The sequence below is a fragment of the Doryrhamphus excisus genome, chromosome 21 (assembly GCF_030265055.1).
Source record: "Doryrhamphus excisus isolate RoL2022-K1 chromosome 21, RoL_Dexc_1.0, whole genome shotgun sequence".
NCBI lineage: Eukaryota > Metazoa > Chordata > Actinopteri > Syngnathiformes > Syngnathidae > Doryrhamphus > Doryrhamphus excisus.
In genome coordinates this window covers 8,679,762-8,699,794 of record NC_080486.1, presented here as the reverse complement: position 1 = coordinate 8,699,794, position 20,033 = coordinate 8,679,762, and the positions used below count along the sequence as shown (strand labels likewise).

Genomic DNA, 20,033 nt, shown 5'->3' with positions numbered 1-20,033 from the left:
TTCAATTTTACGATCCAACGAAGGCAGTGACTTATTTACCGCATTACATTCTTATTCTGCACCCTTTAGTTCAATTTTGTATAACAAAAATAAGACTTACTATGCTAATGTTTTGCGCATCAAGGCTAACTGAAAGGTTTTATTATAATCCTTTGTCGGTTTCAAGACTAAAAAAAGAATTAAATGTGATGCTAGCACCTGATTCATTCACTAAATGATGGCAATAGAATTTAAGCTACTAGCTAGCTATTACTAGCTTACTATTTTTGCTTCGCGTTTTACTCACCATTTTAAGTTTCAACTACTACGCTATGAGCTTTGATTTAACATGTGATTTATTCGCACATACTAGCATTAAGCGATCCAATTTTGTTTTTTTTGCCCAAAAACTATGACTACATACCCGTCAACCCTCCCATTTTTCCTGTTAGTCAACCTGCCACCTCACGGAAAATTTTGTGAAAATTTGTCATTAATTTCCCTCAATTTACCTAGTTTTCAAATGTCAAAATTGTCTTGTCAACATTTGGATTGATGGGATTAATTAAGGAATTTAAGATAAACAATCGTTTTCCGGGGAAAATGGGATAGCGCTGAACAACTGACCGCTACTAACTCAGTAAACAGATTTGCTAAAACTAGCAGCTAGCATCATTCTGTGAACATTGGTAGTTGTCGTTTATGCTAATTTGTGTCTAGCTACAAGCTAACAAGTGTGTAAATATTAATTTGAAGTTCAGTGACCATAAAAATGCGTAAAATGAACATATATATATACTTTATTAAAAAAATATCTTCTGCTTTATAGCTTTAATGTTGACTTACCACATTAATTTATGTGTAATTTTAGCAGCAAGCTAATGTTGTGTAAGCATTCATTTGAAGCCAGTGAATATAAAAATGTGCGATATGTTCATGTAAGTATTTTATATACATATAAATGACTAGCTTACGATCATATCTTCTGCTTTATAGCTTTTATCTTGACTTATCACATCAATTTATGTGTAATTTTAGCAGCAAGCTAACAAGCTAATGTTGTGTAAGCATTCATTTGAAGCCAGTGAATATAAAAATGTGCGATATGTTCATGTATGTATTTTATACACATAAAAATGACTAGCTTACAATCATATCTTCTGCTTTATAGCCTTTATGTTGACTTATCACATTAATTTGGGTCGAATTTTAGCAGCAAGCTAACAAGCTAATGTATAAGTATCCATTTGAAGCCAGTAAATATGAAAACGTGCAATATGTTCGTGTACATATTTTATACACATAAAAATGACTAGCTTACAATGATATCTTCTGCTTCATAGCCATGTTGTTGACTTATCACATTAATTTAGGTCTAATTTTAGCAGCAAGCTAACAAGCTAATGTTGTGTAAGCATTCATTTGAAGCCAGTGAATATAAAAATGTGCAATATGTTCATGTACATATTTTATACACATAAAAATCACTAGCTTAAATCATATCCTTTGCTTTATAGCCATATTGTTGACTTACCACATCAATTTAGGTCTAAATTTAGCAGCAAGCTAACAAGCTAATGTTGTGTAAGCATTCATTTGTAGCCAGTAAATATGAAAATGTGCAATATGTTCATGTACATATTTTATACACATAAAAATGACTAGCTTACAATCATATCTTCTGTTTCATAGCCATTATGTTGACTTATCACATTAATTTAAGTGTAATTTTAGCAGCAAGCTAACAAGCTAATGTTTCACAACAGTGTGTAAGCGCTCATTTGAAGCTCATAAATATGCTAATATGCAAAATGTCCCCGTAACAGTGTTTGCTAATTGAGAGCATCCTTTGCATTACGCCTGATTGCGTCGTATATTTCATGCTCAGGACTGTGAGAATGTTCCGGAAACATCCTGGACAAACAACTCTTAAGTGCCCTTTAACATGGACAGCCAATCTAATTTGGCTTCTGGAACTTTTAAAATGGGAACAGAGTGAATTAAATCACCTTGCTTAAAAACAAATGCAGCCGCTTGGAGTGTTTTTTTTTGTTGTTGTTGTCTTGCGGCCTTGTTAGAGGAGCCTATTCAGCATTACATACGACAATAAGCAGTCATTACCACACTAAATACAAATAAAGACGGATAATGAGATTATTTACCGCCTCAGAAATTCTCCCCCCCTCCTTCTTCTCCAACTGCCTTTCAAGTTCAATCGGTCACACACTGCGATAATGTGACGACCGTTTCCGCAATTAGCCTCGTTTAAAAACTTGTGGCTGTTGCCGTGGTAACTAATGAAGGCCTGTCCGCCCCTTACCCTTCCCCTGTCCCTGTCCCCTCGCAGGAACTATGGTGGTGCAAGTGGCGGCCACGGACGCCGACGACCCCACGTACGGGAACAGCGCCAGGGTGGTGTACAGCATCGTGCACGGGCAGCCGTACTTCTCCGTGGAGCCCAAGACAGGTGGGTGTGTGTTTGCGGAGTAGCGGGCAGGCTGTTTAATTGACTGATGGATTGATTTGCTTGTGGGGTAAGTTAAGTCATTAGGCTTGTCTGTCAATCAAATTGGAATTGGCAAGCCGACACTGAAAGGATACTGTACAACCTCTTAATTACGGTCACCTCAGGTGGTACAGGATTTTTGTGTAAAATGATAATTGGAAATCTCATTAGGGGTGTAGTGCTTCATTGATTTTACAATTTACAGTACTTCTTTTTACACTTAGTCATGGTAAAAAAAAAAAAAAAGTGGGACACATCATTCCGACACTTTTGTCTTTGGAGCTTTATGCTGCATGAGCTTCTTTTGCAGAATATGATTTCCCTGAGGCCACATGACTAAAGGATCAATAGTCCTCTAATCTAATATAATAATAACTTATTTGTGCACTTGACTTAAGTATGGCACAAAATTCGGCAGCAAATTTACCCTTTAATTATGCATTTTTTTGTAAAAAAAAATGTAATAGAAATTATATGTATTTGATATACTGTGGCTGCACTTTAGCGCACAGACCTCACAGCTAGGAGACCAGGGTTCAATTCCACCCTCGGCCATCTCTGTGTGGAGTTTGCATGTTCTCCCCGTGCATGCGTGGGTTTTACTCCGGTTTCCTCCCACATTCCAAAAACATGCTAGGTTAATTGGCGACTCCAAATTGTCCATAGGTATGAATGTGAGTGTGAATGGTTGTTTGTCTATATGTGCCCTGTGATTGGCTGGCCACCAGTTCAGGGTGTACCCCGCCTCTCGCCCAAAGACAGCTGGGATAGGCTCCAGCACCCTCTGCGACCCTCATTGGCGCAACTGGCTACTTTTGATGATGTGTGCCTTTATTTGAGGAGCCCAGAGAGGGGCTAACGTCATTGCAGCACCCCAATGAATGCGTTGCTCAGATGCAATACAGTATGGGAAAACTTTTAAGGAGTTGTTTTTCTTTTAATATTCATATTGGTACATGATTGTATATTTGAGTGTGAAGTTGCTGTATGATGACTTTAGTGACTGTTATATTGTTATATACAATATTTTTATACACTCTACTGTTCTATACAATCACAGGGCACATATAGACAAACAATCATTCACACTCACATTCATACCTATGGACAATTTGGAGTCGCTAATTAAGCTAGCATGTTTTTGGAATGTGGGAGGGAACCGGAGTACCCGGAGAAAACCCCGTATACACGGGGAGAACATGCAAACTCAGCACAGTACTAGTATGTCCAAAAAGTAGAAGTCCTCTGTGAAAAATCTGGCTGTTGTAAAACAAGTAAAAGCACAAAGCCAGGGTGTCCAAAAAGTATAGGAAGTCCAAGTGAGAGCATCCTGAGAGCATGGAAGGAAGAACCGGTGTCTCAAAAATAGGTTTTAAGTAGCTAGTACAACCCAGTTGTCCCGCCTCCAGCTGGAGTTAGACCTCTAAAAACAGAAAGAACACTAAGAGAAGAACACAAGGTCAGACAAAGTGCAGAAACGTGGAACATAGTACTACTGTTACTACTAGAAATACCCACAATAATACATATTATTAAAGAAATGTCAATCAAATGTCAATTTTCAACACTGCTCATGAAAAGTGCTAAATAAAGCATGAGCATCCAAAAGCTTAAATGCTACAAATATTACGTCCTCCCACCTGATGAAACATGAAAAACATCCACTAATAACGTTTTAAGAGCAAGGAGAGGAAAAAAAAAAAAAAGCAGCAGCATCCTCAGATGTGAGCAAAGCCTGCTGACACGTCGGCCGTTTCACGACGAGCAGCGCAGCCGGCGCTATAGTCCTTGTCACGTCTCCGCGGCTGCCTCATTAGCCACGGGCCCCGCTCGGGTTCGCCTATACTTCACGTTAAGAACACGTAAAAATATCGTCTTGCCATAATATTTGGCTTCATCCTCTAACACTGAGAACACACACACACGCACTGATTTTTTTATGAATGTACTTTTAATTCATGAAGTGGTGACAGCCTCTGCAATGCAGGGATTTAGTTCTCCACCAGGCAGGCTGCTGGGAGGAATACTTGACAAGGAAAAGGTTGACTGTAAACATTGGGAATGGTAATGGTAATGGTTTTATTTCATTTGAACATGCATCAGATTACAATTGAATGCATCACATAATCAGTTCACAGTTCCACATGTCCAAAAGGAGTAGGAAGAAGCAAAGCTTATTAAATCCTACCCCTCCATCTGGTACTTTTACAATCAGTAACTGTTACATTTGTTCACTTCCTGCTTTCCTAATATAGTTTTATTTTAGTCATATACCAAAGTATTTTTTTATTTTTAATTACATTTAATTTTTAATTACATTTAATTTTTAATTACATTTAATTTTTTATTTAATTTTTTATTTAATTATTATTTTTTTTTTATTTAATTTTTAATTTTATTTTTAATTTAATTTTATAATTTTATGTAATTTTTAATTTGCGTTTTAATTAAATTTAAATTGTACATAATTTAATTTGTAATTTAATTAAATCTAATTTAATGTAATTTTTAATGTAATGTAATTTTTAATGTAATGTAATTTTATTTTTTTGTCCCCTACCGAAGTACGGGGTGATATGACCATACAATGACATAATGGGTACCATAGTAACTTCCTGCTTTCCTAATATGTTTTTTATTAATTTTATTTTATTTACTTTTATTTAATTAGATTTTTTTGTCACGTACCAAAGTACAAGGTGATATGACCATCCAATGACATAATGGGTACCATAGTAAGTGTCAATATAGTGATATGTATAGCACATCATGACTGGTTCAAGACTCTTCATCCTTGTATTTAGCAAACATCAACTGCTTGTATTGTTTCTTGAATTGGCTCATCGTTGTGCATTGTTTGAGGGTCTTACTCAATCCATTCCATAGTTTGATTCCACATACTGAAATGCTATGGCTTTTTAACGTAGTCCTAGCATATAAGTGTTTCAAATGGAGTTCTTCCCTGAGATCATATTTCTCCTCTCTTGTAGAGAAGTATTGGATTACATTTTTAGCTAATTGGTTATTTTTAGCCTTATGCATTAGAAGATGAACTATATCAGCAAGTTGAAGAATTTGTGATTTTAGAAATAAGGAGTTAGTATGTTCTCTGGAGGTGGCATTATGAATTATCCTTACTGACCTTTTTTTTGCAGTACATTTAGCGAGTGAAGATTGCTTTTATAGTTATTATTATCCCATATTTCCACACAATAAGTCAGATATGGTAGAACCAGAGAGCAATAAAGAGTGTGGAGTGATTTCTGATTGAGAACAAATTTTGCTTTGTTCAATAATAACGCCGACTGTAAATGTAAATTGGAGTGGTGCTAGCCTTTCAAATGCTAATTCCACAAACGGAGGTGGTCGATAAACAATGGCTTTATTGCTATTGCTTTACTGCTGTTGATAAGAACCCATACACATATAGTGTAACGGCCTGGTCTCCACAGAATCCTTGAGGATGTTAAAGGATACTTCCTGTATTATGAGTTAAGAACTGAAAACATAAATTTTGTCTTCCTTTTTGCCTCTTTCATATTTCAACACCAGTCAATGTGGCGAGAGGCGGGGTACACCCTGGACTGGTCGCCAGCCAATCACAGGGCACATATATACAAACAACCATTCACACTCACATTCATACCTATGGACAATTTGGAGTCGCCAACTAACCTAGCATGTTTTTGGAATGTGGGAGGAAACCGGAGTACACGGAGAAAACCCACACATGCCCAAGTGTGGAATCAAAATCGGTTCTCCTAGCTGTGAGGCCTGTGCGCTAACCACTCGTCCGCCGTGCAGCCTATTATTATTATTACATTTATGCAAATTTTACATATAACAAAACTACACTGGTCACTGGGTGTCAGTCATGTTATTGTAAGGATCGGTGAGACACACAAGCACCAGACTCGAGAGTACCCGGAGAAAACCCACGCATGCACGGGAAGAACATGCAAACTCCACACACAGATGGCCGAGGATGGAACCGAACCCTAGTCTCCTAACTATGAGGTCTGCGCGCTAACCACTATACCGCCGTGCCGCAATGACAAACATATTGTTAAATAAAATGAATGGTGTCCTTTCTTTAATAACATTCTTGTATCAGATCATATTCGATGATGCAGGTGTACCTAATGAAGTGCAAACATCTTTCCGGGGCGGGAAATGTTACTTTGCCTCTCGGAGTGTAGTGCCAATCCCCGCTTTATTAACACCCCCACACGCTCAATGTGCACCTAGTTACAGCCTTTGGGCCGACGCCAGCGTCCCCGACCACGACTGATTAAGCTCTCATTCCACCCCAACCAAGAAACTGATTGCATCTCGTGGCTGCGGCATGAGACGCAGCGTCAAAGCCGTTAAATAGCGAAGCGAGGTGTGACTGATGGGGCCGCCATGTCTCCTTTTGGCAGCGCTGACCTTCATAACCCCTACACGGCTCACCCGTTAAAATAAGGAGGGGGAGGGGCGAAGGATGTAACGTGTCTGTCAAGGGGGGCATCCGGTTACTGTCTACAAGGCTTTTATGGCTTTCCAGAAGTTTCTTTATGAGCTACTGAGGGGAATATTGGGATGCGTTGACCTCATCTTCATGGAGTTAACTTTCTTGAAGTTGGCGCTGCCAGCTCGGGCTTGAGTTTATACCTGCCGACACAGCAGTAATGCTACATTTTCTGCTATTACTTCGAAAGAAACTTAAACTGCGGAATGTGTTGAGTCATTTTCATCCATCTGTCCTCTTTCTTACACTTATCTGGGCAAGGAAGCCCAGAATTCCCGGTCTCTGTCCAACACACCGAGGTGCTCCGAGGTCAGTGGTTCTCAAATAGTGGGGTGGGCTCAGGGAACTGTCCGGGGGGACTGCCAACATGTACAAATTTACCATACTCAATATGCAGTATCCTTGCTAGGGTCACAGGGGTAATGCCAGGGGTCTATCCCAGCTTACTTCGAGCGGGTACACCCTAGACTGGTTGCCACCCAACCGCAGAGCACATATAGGACAATTCTATGGATGATTCCTTTTGGAATTGTGGGAAGAAACCAGAAAAACAACCAGAAAAAACCCATGCACGCATCAGCAGAACATGCCAGGGTCTAGAACTAGGGTCTATCCCAGCTTACTTTGGGCGGGTACACCCTAGACTGGTCGCCACCCAACCGCAGGGCACATATAGGACAATTCTTTTGGAATTGTGGGAAGAAACCAGAAAAAACCCACACACACACCAATTGAACATGCCAGGGTCTAGAACAGGGGTCTATCCCAGCTTACTTTGGGCAGGTACACCCCAGACTGGTCGCCACCCAATTGCAGGGCACATATAGGACAGTTCTATGGACGATTCCATTTGGAATTGTAGGAAGAAACCAGAAAAAACCCATGCACGCACCAGGACAACCTGCCGGGGTTTAGAACCGGGGTTTATCCCAGCTTACTTCGGGCCGGTACACCCTAGACTGGTCACCACCCAATCGCAGGGCGCCTATAGGACAATTCTATGGACGATTCCATTTGGAATTGTGGGAAGAAACCAGAAAAAACCCATGCACGCACCAGGAAAACATGCAAATTCCACACAGAGATGCCCAAACGAAGATTCGAACCCAGGTCTTTCCAATCTTACTGCTAATCATGACCATGAAATAAATACATTTATGTCCCCTATGACAGAAAATAACTGAGAACCACTGTCCCAGGCCAACTGTGAGACATACGTAAACCCCTCCAGTGTGACCTAGTTCTGCCCCAAGGCCTGCTCCCAACTGGGCATGCCCAGAACACCACAATCGGGAGGCGTCCAGGACGCATCCAGACAGAGAGGAGTAGTAGCTGTACTCTTAGTTACTACCTTGGTTACTACCCAAAGCTCATGACTAAAGTTAGACTGTAGACCAACCTGTTAGTTGTGGACTTTGCCCACTGGATCAGCTCTCTTCACCATGGCGGTCCGATCCACTGATTCGCCTGGCTTGCCTCAATCGTAACCAAGATCCTGAGATACTTGAACTGAAGGTTACAACCCCGATGAAACCAACCGGACCACATCTGCAAATAGCAGAGATGAGATCCTAAGGCCCCCGAACCGGATGCCCTCATGGCCAGTTGTAAAAAGATCGAATGACATGTCGCGGCGTAGAACTACATGCTGTACACTGACAATACACCCAAGTACTACGTCTTAGCCACATTTGAGTGCTTTCGACCTTTAACAATGTTTGCAAGAACACTTGAACCCGGTGATGAGTCTCTAGCGAAACGACGCCAATTAGAGCTAGCGGGGACATTTACTTAAGTGATTTCCAAGCAACATGTCTGTCCCATAAAGTCCCCATTACTCTCACATCACCACTCTACGCCACTGACATGGTTTTCATTAAGCTAAGTACGTTCTTTACTCTTACCGCAGTGGATCATTCCAGGGATTTAATGCATTTCTGTAAACAGTCCATCTTCTCCAACACAGGAAGCAATCTTCAACCACATGGAAGATAATGGATCACGACCAAATATCCATTGAAGGTCTAGACTGAGCTACAACCCAGTCTTAAGACTCGTATACACGGAACGAACGACTATAGTGATGTGGTACTCTAAGACCCTAGAATGTCAAGGGCAAGGTGACATATAGATGATCCCGATTGATGAGAAATGAGGAGAGGATTACCGTGGCAACGGGAGGCCGTGGACGAAAGGTCACGGACGAGGCAATATTATTTCTTGGAAAAAAGGTAAAGGTGACACATTTTTTTAGTTTCTCTGTGATTGATTCTGTTCTGCTTAAAGAACAAAATGTTGATCATAGATCTTCCCATGTAGATCAGTACTAGAGATCTCCACGCGGTTAAGTAAAAGTTAAAGTAATAGGAAGAAGCAAAGCCTATTCGTTAATTGCTAATCACAACATGAAAAGTTGCTAAAGTTAAAACCAAAGAACAGTTCAGAGTATGGAGTGATTTTTCAAACTTCTTACCACTTTGTTCCAGTATATATATTAATTTTGTCGTCTAGAAAAATGTATTTTTGCTTACCTTATCCATGTCTGTGCCGTTCTTTTTGTATTTGCGCATAAATGTACTTTCTGCTATGAGCAAATAGCATTATTTTAGTTTTATTTAGGTTCAGGGATAGTCTGATTTCATCAAATCATATTTTTTTTACCTCTTGTGTACTTCCTCCAGAACAAAATGCAGTAGTATCGTCTGCAAATACTAGCTAGAAATGACCTAAAGCTAGTATATATGATGAACAGTTTTGGTCCCAGTGTTGACCCCTGAGGTACACCGCGAAACTTGCAGCTATATAACCAAAATGAAAGGGAAGTGGGACCAAACATTTGAGGGTGTTACACAATTTTTGATCCTCCCAGCTATTCAAAAGACTCTTTTGCTGTTTATTTATGAGCTGATGTGACTTGTGTGTACACAAGTATCATTATGTTTTTTGTGGTGTGGGTTCAATGTACTTTCTGCCATGAGCAAATATCATTATTTTAGTTTTATTTAGGTTCAGGGATAGTCTGATTTCATCAAATCATCTTTTTTTTTAGCTCTTGTGTACTACCTCCAGAACAAAATGCAGTAGTATTGTCTGCAAATACTAGCTTTAGAAAGCTGGTATATATAGTGAACAGTTTTGGTCCCAGTGTTGACCCCTGAGGTACACTGCTAAAGGGTGTTACACATTTTTTTTTTCCTCTCAGCCATTCAAAAGACTTTTGTTGGTTTTTTATGAGCTGATGTGACTTGTGTGTACACAAGTATTATTGTGTTTTTTTGTGGTGTGGGTTCAATACCTTGTCAATACCACAGAACAAAACAAACGGGGGCCGCCTCTGCCTTTTCCTCGCAGGCCAGGATTGAGTGTTTTGGAGATGAGCGTTGGTCTTCTGTCTTTGCTAGTTACTAATTAGTCCCATTTGTGGCACGGCCCGGGCCATAACGGTATGAGTATGGAGTGATTTTTTAAATTTCTTACCACTTTGTTCCAGTATATATTTTTAATTAATTTTGTCATTTAGAAACACCTAGAAAAGTATTTTTGCTTACCTTATCCATATCTGAGCTGTTCTTTTTGTATTTGGGCATAAATGTACTTTCTGCTATGAGCAAATAGCATTATTTTAGTTGTATTTAGGTTCAGGGATAGTCTGATTTCATCAAATCATATTTTTTTTTACCTCTTTTGTACTTCCTCCAGAACAAAATGCAGTAGTATCGTCTGAAAATACTAGCTTTAGAAATGACCTAAAGCTAGTATATATGATGAACAGTTTTGGTCCCATTGTTGACCCCTGAGGTACACCACGAAACTTGCAGCTTTATAACGAAAATGGGAAAAAAACGGAAGTGGGACCAAAAATTACACAATTTTTTTTTTTCCTCCCAGCTATGAACTGATGTGACTTGTGTGTACACAACTATTATTGTGTTTTTTGTGGTGTGGGTTCGATACCTTGTCAATACCACAGAACAAAACAAAGGGGGCCGGCCAGGATTGAGTGTTGTGGGGATGAGCGTTGGTCTTCTGTCTTTTGCTAGTTACTAATTAGTCCCATTTGCGGCACGGCCCGGGCCATAACGGTGGTTGACTTTGACAAAGTACTTGGTCTGAAATACACTCCTAAGCTCCCAGACTGCAATGCTGCGCCGTAGCGATTAGGTGGCAGAGGGCTAACGGTCAGTGTGTTGCATCCCGGCTCACTTTCGTCCAACAACTCTCTCTCTACTCTGCTTTTTAATCCCAAATTGAATCGACAAGGTGCCCTTGGGGAAGGTGCTTAATCCTGAATAGGCTGAACTGCTTCCAAGCAATGCATAATGCGTGTATGTGGATATGGGGGGGGCAAATACGTAGCCACGCCTAAAGCTGCTGGGTTATTTTGTAATTCATATTGATTGATTGCTTGTAGTTTAGTCTGAAGGTGAAAACGGCGTTAAGGACCGTGCTTGTAATTGATAGCCGGCTTGAGGGGCTTTGAACAGCTGCCTCCGGCGTGGTGCACCTCGGCGATACTGCGGGGTCCTTCAGCCACAATTACCCGTGCACATTAAGGTTGTTAAAGATGCATGCATGCAAAGTCAGAGAACCTCTCCAGGCTCGGAATAACAATAAGGGAATTTAGTTAGTCTCCGACACCCCCGCCGCCTTAATTACATTGTGAAGGGTATGTAAAGATGTGACATGACTTGCTTCTCAAAAAGGCGTACACGTGAAAGTGGCAGGTGACGGCTGGCCAGACGGGGTCCGGCTTTGGAGAATCTAATTAAAACCAGGAGCTCAAACAAAAGGAAAAGGCCACATTCAAATCCCGACTGGCCGCTCGTGTGAAAATGTCAAAAAGGAGACGTCTGCTGGCTGTGATCATCTCCTGATTGAGATATTAGCACGTCCTCCTTGTGTGTGTGTGTGTGTGTGTGTGGAGGTGTGTGTGTTGTCGAGGACTCCTGCTGCGCTGACTGCTCTAAATCGAGAACATTACGGCTGAAGGCAACTCATAAATCTCGCCGCCTCCTGCTGCTGGCTAATATAGCGGCTTGCCGTGCAATTATTTCTTCCTGATGACAAACAACACATAAACATATGCACCGTGTGACGAACACATCCTGTCAGGAATTCACTGATGGGGAAAAACCATATCATTCCCACTCTATGATGATTTTAATATTGTAACAGGAATGTCTCTATTCCACTCCATAGTTTGTGTATAGCCATGTTATGTTTTTTTTAACAAGTTTGTTATTGTTAAAACCATATCAGGGGTTGTCAAGGATCCAATGTACTAAAATGTCACATACAAAAAGTCTACTATCAATTTTCTTCTTAAATAATATTTGTAATATTTTGACCATCCTGGTCCTGTAATAGTATACATTTTTCCCCCAAAGTAATTTTTCAAAAATTACAACTTTATTTTGTTTTGTTTACCTATTTTTTTCTGTCATATTTCAGCTCTATGCTAATAAAAATACATAATATTTTCCTCATAATGTTAGAAGTTTATTCTCAATTTTTTTTTCCTGTTAGAGTATGACTTTTTCCTCTTAATAATTTGACTTTATTCTATGGAAGCCCGTTTCCGCCACTGAAAAAAAAAATATCCCAATGGTGAGTCATAACTATGAGATAGAAAGTTGAAATTATGAGATAAAAAGTTGGAATTATGAGAGAAAAAGTTGAAATTATGAGAGAAAAAATTATGGGATGACAAGTCAAAATTATGAGATATGAAAGTCAAAATTATGAGAGTCTATATTCTGAGAGAAAAGAAATGAGTTAACAAGTCAAAATTATTAGATATGAAAGTCAAAATTATGAGATAAGAAGTTGAAATTATGAGATACAAAGTTGAAATTATGAGATATGAAAGTCCAAATTCTGAGAGAAAAGAAATATGAGATAACAAGTTGAAATTAATAGATATGGAAGTTAAAATTATGAGGAAAAAAAGTCGAAATTATGAGATAAGTTGAAATTATGAGAAAAAAAGTCAAAACTATGAGATAAGAAATTATGGGATCACAAGTCAAAATTATGAGATTAAAAAGTTGAAATTATGAGAAAAAGTTGAAATTATGAGATGATAAAAAAATCTAAATTATGAGAGTCTAAATTCTGAGAGAAAAGAAATATCAGATAACAGGTCGAAATTAATAGATAAGAAAGTAAAAATTATGAGAAAGAGAATCGAAATTCTAAGATAAAAATTCATAGTTATGAGATAAAAAGTCAAAATTATGAGAAAATGTAAAACCTATGAGATTAAAATATTGACTTTTAATCTGATAACTATGACTTGCCATTGGGATAAAATAATTATTTTCAGTGGTTTCCATATTATTCTCATAAAATTACATGTTTTTTTTCCATTACATTTCAATTTTCCAACTCTTTCAACTTTTTTTTCTCAACTTTATTCCCATCATATTGACTTAAATGACAAAATGTTGTTTATTTCTCATATTTTAATGTATTTTGTCTGTAGTATTTGGACTGGATGTGACTAAAAATTGACTTTTTCTAGTTACTTTACAACAGCTTTACAACTCAAATAGTATAAATAGTATTAAAACAACAGTATTCAGTCAGTAATCTGATCATGGTAATAAACCAAAGGGATCGTTGATCATTGGGTCGAAAATCCATTAGCCCCATTAGCCGCTAGCCTTTGAAACGCTTATTTGAAACACATATTTGGAAGTGTTTTGCTTTTGGAAGTCATGCCAACAGATATTTCATACACATATCCTCAAAATTCTACACTCATTAGACAAGGAGAGTCACTGATTTATGGGTTATTAGTTACTTGCCAAGAAGATGTTTTCTTTGACGGCGGCCATGTTTTTCAAGTAATCACTTTCATTCCCGTTAAGATCGTTACAGTGGGTTGTTTTGTAGTTGTTGCTATGTCAACTCAGTTCAATATATGAGGTTTTATGACAACGTATGGAATATTTGACAGAAAAATAATACCACAGGTAACATGTTAACCATTTGTATGAATAAATCCCTTTTATGTTGGTTTTGTGTAAATATTGTCTTTTTCAAGAAACACAGAAATGAAAGTGAAAAGATAATTTGGTTGTTTTTACAAGATTATCTCCCTAGGAAACGGTGTGTTCTCCTTCCCGAAAAGGCGCGATAATTGGACTTAGGTGGTATGGCGGTCTTCACCCGCAGCTTCTTTGTGTTCCAGCATCATGTGGCCCGTTAAGGACCCCCTGAATGACTCCAGCCATGCCTGAATGTCACCTGGCTGGAGACGCCGTCTCCGCGTTTTGTAAGGGGCTGTTTTTCTGTTACGGGATCCATTCCCGTGTAAATGGACCGCCCGAGGGGAAGGGACCGGGCAAATCCGACGCTGCCCTCTTCATGTTTAAGTGCTCATCACCTTCATCGGCGCCTCTCGCAGCTGCCCCGCAGAGCCAGAGGCCTCTTGTGAAAGTCTCAACTTTTATTTCCTCCTCCCAAGACAAATGTCAAGCATATAGGGTTTAGCGGAGGCGGAGGTGGGGGAGCGCGGCCCCCACCTGTCTGCCGCCAGTGGCAGCCAGATAAATGCAACAAGGCGGCTGGTTAGCACCGGAGGCGCAGAGTCAGAGCGAGGTGCGACGCCCGTGCCGTGATAGCGACAGAGGGATTTTAATCATCTCCTCTCCCCAGGAATGACACCGACGCCGCACGGGGTAACAAAGATAGAGCGGAGGAAGGGAAGGAGGGCGGGGGTTCTGGCACCCGGGAGACAAACAGACAACTTTACTGGGTGGATTAGTGACGAGTATGATTTTTATTTTAGTATTATTTTTAGGAGAGTTTGTATGTTCTCCGGGACTCCGGTTTCCTCCCACATTGAATGTGAGTGTGAATGGTTGTTTGTCTATATGTGCCCTGTGATTGTATATAACAGTATAGTGTATAAAAATATTGTATATAACAATATAACAGTCACTAAAGTCATCATACAGCAACTTCACACTCAAATATACAAACATGTACCAATATGAATATTGAAAAAAAACTTCTTAAAAGTTTTCCTATACTGGATTGCATCTGAGCAACGCATTCATTGGGTGCTGCAATGACGTTAGCCCCTCTCTAAAACGGTCTGAAAGTTTAATGAACGTTAAGGAATGTTTCCTCCCACGTTCCAAAAACATGCTGGGTTAATTAGCGACTCCAAATTGTCCATAGGTATGAATGTGAGTGTGAATGATTGTTTGTCTATATGTGCCCTGTGATTGTATATAACAGTATAGTGTATAAAAAATATTGTATATAACAATACAACAGTGACTAAAGTCATCATACAGCAACTTCACACTCAACATGTACCAATATGAATATTAAAAAAAACAACAAATGGCTGTTTGTCTATATGTGCCCTGTGATTGGCTGGCCACCAGTCCAGGCTGTACCCCACCTCTCGCCCGAAGACAGCTGGGATAGGCTCCAGCTTGTGAGGATAAGTGGTAGAAAACGAATGAATGACTGAATGAATTTTTTATAGGATTAATGGAATCATTACAAGTTATAAGCTCTGCTTCATTCTTCTCCTTTTCAGACCCTCTCCCCATTAGTGAGGGCGGTCATTTGTCTCACTGCAGGCTGCACCCTCGTCCTACTAACTCGCACCCTTCATCCAGTGCAGGTGTTATTAGAATCCACCACCTCAACTTCCTCCGAGTTGAGTCGGCGGGGTGTGGGGGCAGGGGAAGAAAAAGTTTTTCAAGCGTGCATTAAGGGCGCCTGGGTGGATGGAGGAGCCTTTGTGATGCAAGTCAGTAAACAGGGTTCACAGGTGTCTGCTGCATGCGGCAGGCGCCCAAACAGTGGTGCCGCTCTTTAATTGGCTTACAAGGTGGAGGAAGCAACACACGCGGCTCCAGCTGGATGGAGGGGGTGAACAAAAGGTGCCTTTCCTATCATAAAGGCATTGGAGAATGGACACATTATTTTGCAGCCACCCACTGTTTACTTTTCTAATGCACCGCGTGGCATAAGTTCATTCCGATGGCGTTAACACTGTTTATTTTTGAAGCGTCGTCGCAGTTGATGGCCATTTTGTCTCTCAAGGGCATTGATTCGTCCTTCCTGATTTTTCGCCTGACTTGAATTAATTCCAATTCTTTGTTAGTAGAGATGAGATGTTCATCAAAAAAACGATTTACTAAGACACTCAGATGTTTGAATTTACTTCTTCCACATTCAAAATAATCCTAAATGTGCCTGAAATGGATCTGAACAAGAACTAGATATTATATATGGTTATATTGTACTCGTGTATTATTATTATTTATTAACCCTGTAATGCTTGGGAGTGACCATGATGGATAGGATCAGGAACAAGTACATCAGATGAACATTACGTGTTAAAGGCCTTAGAGATAAAGTCAGAGAGGCCTTACTCAGATGGTTCGGACATGTCCAGAGGAGAAATAGTGAATATATTAGAGTTGCCAGGTAGGAGGCGTAAAGGAAAACCAAAGAGGAGGTTTATGGATGTAGTGAAGGAGGACATGAGGGTAGTTGGTGTAATAGAGACAGAGTTGGAGATGGAGGAGTTTGATTTGCTGTGGTAACCCCTGAAGAGAAAAGCCCAAAGAAAAAGAAGAACCCTGTAATGCCTGACCTAAAAAATAAGACAAAAATTTCAGTTTTCAAATTTCAAAATTTCAAATTTCAATTCAAGTCTTCATATGTCCCTTAAAACAAAAAACTTTTGTTTGTATGATACATTGCACCTTCTCTCTGTCACTATTTTTCTAAATGTTTTAATTCCTTAATAAATCATACTGTATCACGGTTGAACATGCCTATTTTTAGTTTTTAAAAAATCTATACAAATATAAATTTCAGTTAATTGTATGTATTTTTTGCCTAAATTAAGCATGTTAAGCATTAAAACTCAAATTTAAGGCATTAAATTGAGACTAAAGGTTCCTGTAGGGGTGTTATTTCATGCCTGGAAGGCTCTAATGTAAAAAAAAACACATTTAGAAGGTTGTTAACAGGTTTTCTATGCTCTAAATATTCAATTTATTAATACAATAACATAAGATATGCCTTTATTAGTCCCACAAGGGGAAATTTCAGGGTTAGTAACACACAAGAGTATATTATGAAGAACACAAGAAATTCACTTATCACTGTCATGTCTGGAATAATTAACAGCAATAAATGAGGGATGATCTGGGAACATTTGTCATATTTTTTGTTGACTTTTTGAATTATTTTGAAATGTTGATGAGGTTGTATTTGAACTTCAGGCAATAATAATCAGAAAAAAAAATCTTTTTTTTTCCTATGCGTTTTCATCTTACATGCCTTGAAGGCTCTAATGTAAAAAACGCATTTAGAAGGTTGTAAACAGGTTTTCTATGCTCTAAATATTCAATTTATTAATACAATAACATAAGATATGCATTTATTATTCCCACAAGGAGAAATTCCAAGGTTAGTAACACACAAAAGTATATTATAAAGTACACAAGAAATTCACTTATCACTGTCATGTCTGGAACTAATTAACAGCAATAAATGAGGGATGACCTGGGAACATTTGTCATATTTTTTTGTTGATTTTTTTCAATCTTTTTGAAATGTTGACAAGGTTGTACATGAACTTCAGGCAATAATAATCAGAATTTTTCCCATGATTTTTCATCTTATTTTGCTAAGTTGTATGTGAGAAAACAGTTCTTTGTGTGGAAGTGGACATTGTGGCTTTGTGTTTGTCCGGTGTCAATGTTGGACTCTGGTCAACACTTCCATCGCTTTCAGCATCTGTTTGTTTATTTCTCCTCTTCCTTTCACTTTTCACTTTTTCCTCAACCATCCTGCTTTGTTGCCTCTGCCACTGTTGGACCCTCCTCTCCTCTCGTCTCCTCAATACTTTCATCCTCTTCATTGGTCCTACCACTGGAGCTTTCGTCATCACACTCTGCAGTGAGAATTCAATCCATATCTCCCACTTCATCATCTAAACTCCCTAAACTCCTCTGTGTTGCTCAAATTGCCATCGAGAAAGTGAAAAGAATTTTCAACGGTGTCTATTGCCATCTTAAAAAAAGGTTGATCCATTTTGAGGTTTATTTTTATATTTCAGTATGGTTGGGTTATTATAAATGATGAAGAGTCTTGAACCAGTCATAATGTGCTATACATATCACTATATTGACACTTACTATGGTACCCATTATGTCATTGTATGGTCATATCACCTTGTACTTCGGTATGTGATGTGACAAAAATTTAATTAAAAATTAAATTAAAATAAAAAAAAATTCAACTACATTAGGAAAGCAGGAAGTAAACAAATGTAACAGTTACTGATTGTAAAACATGCTAGATTAATTGGCGACTCCAAATTGTCCATAGGTATGAATGTGAGTGTGAATGGTTGTTTGTCTATATGTGCCCTGTGATTGTACATAACAGTATAGTGTATAAAAATATTGTATATAACAATATAACAGTCACTAAAGTCATCATACAGCAACTTCACACTCAAATATACAAACATGTACCAATATGAATATAAAAAAAATAAACTCCTTGAAAGTTTTCCCATACTGTATTGCATCTGAGGAACGCATTCATTGGGGTGCTGCAATGACGTTAGCCCCTCTTAGGATTCCTCAAATAAAGACACACATCATCAAAAGTATAAGATGCAGATGTATTTACTACACTAAAACGGTCTGAAAGTTTAATGAATGTTAAGGAATGTTTCCTCCCACATTCCAAAAACATGCTAGGTTAATTGGCGACTCCAAATTGTCCAGGTGGTATTGTAAAAGTACCAGATGGAGGAGTAGGATTTAATAAGCTTTGCTTCTTCCTACTCCTTTTGGAGTCCAACTATGAACTGATTATGTGATGCATTCAATTGTATTCTGATGCATGCTCAAATGAAATAAAACCATTACCATTACCGAAATGGGTGTACAAAGTCAACTGGAATAGGCTCCAATTAGCATCACTGGTAATTGTAAAAACATACCATTAACAGTAGCGATACCGTAAAGTCTTTTGGATCTCTTGAAGATTAGGAGAAATTCTTGAGGTATCGACTCGGAAGCGTCACTTTTGATCTGCTTCTTCAAGCGGCAAAGGCGTCAAAGCAACTGAAACCGACAAAGACTGACTAATCTTCCATATATTCTGTAGGAATCTTTAATAAGTGCCATTTAATGAACGAGCGGCGTTGTGCGCTAAGTCATTAACTTTGAAAGCAACCGTGATTGCTTTTGAAGGATTAGCGCAGTTTTCTTTGCATTTTAAACGCGTTAATGTATCTGGAATTATTGTCTTTGGCGCGCAGAGATAAAGTTGAGATTGTATGAAAAAAAAAAAAAATTGGCGGTAATGAAAAGAGGCTGTTTGGTATGTCGGACATGCGTCTGGATAAGAGGCAAGGTTGCAGGCAAATGGCATCTAACGCCAGCGTTGACACGTCTCTGATGCGTCCCTGATCTAGATCGTTTATGACGGCTGGGACGGGCCAAAAAAATGCCTCGCCTGGCAGCCAAAATGTCCCCTTGTATGTGCTCGTGTCTTTTTTTTTTTGTCTCCACGTTAACCTCATCATGTGTCGGGATGCGCGTCTATTTGTTGTGACAGCACGGAGACCAGCTACATTTCATTGTGGACGCTAAAGTAACCACATTTTGGCTTCGAAACGCTCATTGACCACTGTTTCCTCGTGACAGTTGATATTTGCAGGCCGTTTGTTTTGATATACGTACATGGCTAGGCACAGGCTTTTGGGAATTTAGGCCGACATTTGCAACCTAGTGGAAAATTCCAGTACAATTCCAAATACAAAAGACATTGCTGACACGTTATTAGGCAGGAAACGATATTTCGTTGGGTGAAACACAGTTCTGATCACTTACAGCAGGGTTCTCAAACACAAATGTGGCCCGCAGGACACTAGTTTGAGCCCCCCGCCTTGATATGAAAGTTTAATGTAAGTTTGATATGGATGCTGTATGGTATCATGTACCCAGAAAAAATTACTACATTTGATTAATGTTC

At 39.1% G+C, this 20,033-nt stretch overlaps 1 protein-coding gene across 2 annotated transcripts in view; it reads left to right on the top strand.

The window, feature by feature from the left end:
• The window catches only part of LOC131108714 (cadherin-7-like), a 132,678-nt gene that overhangs the window by 68,246 nt on the left and 44,399 nt on the right, over nt 1-20,033 (top strand). For both annotated transcript variants that reach the window (XM_058059942.1, XM_058059943.1), the window contains exon 4: nt 2,327-2,446. In XM_058059942.1, coding sequence (XP_057915925.1) covers nt 2,327-2,446 — 120 coding nt within the window. The remainder of the gene's footprint in view (nt 1-2,326; nt 2,447-20,033) is intronic.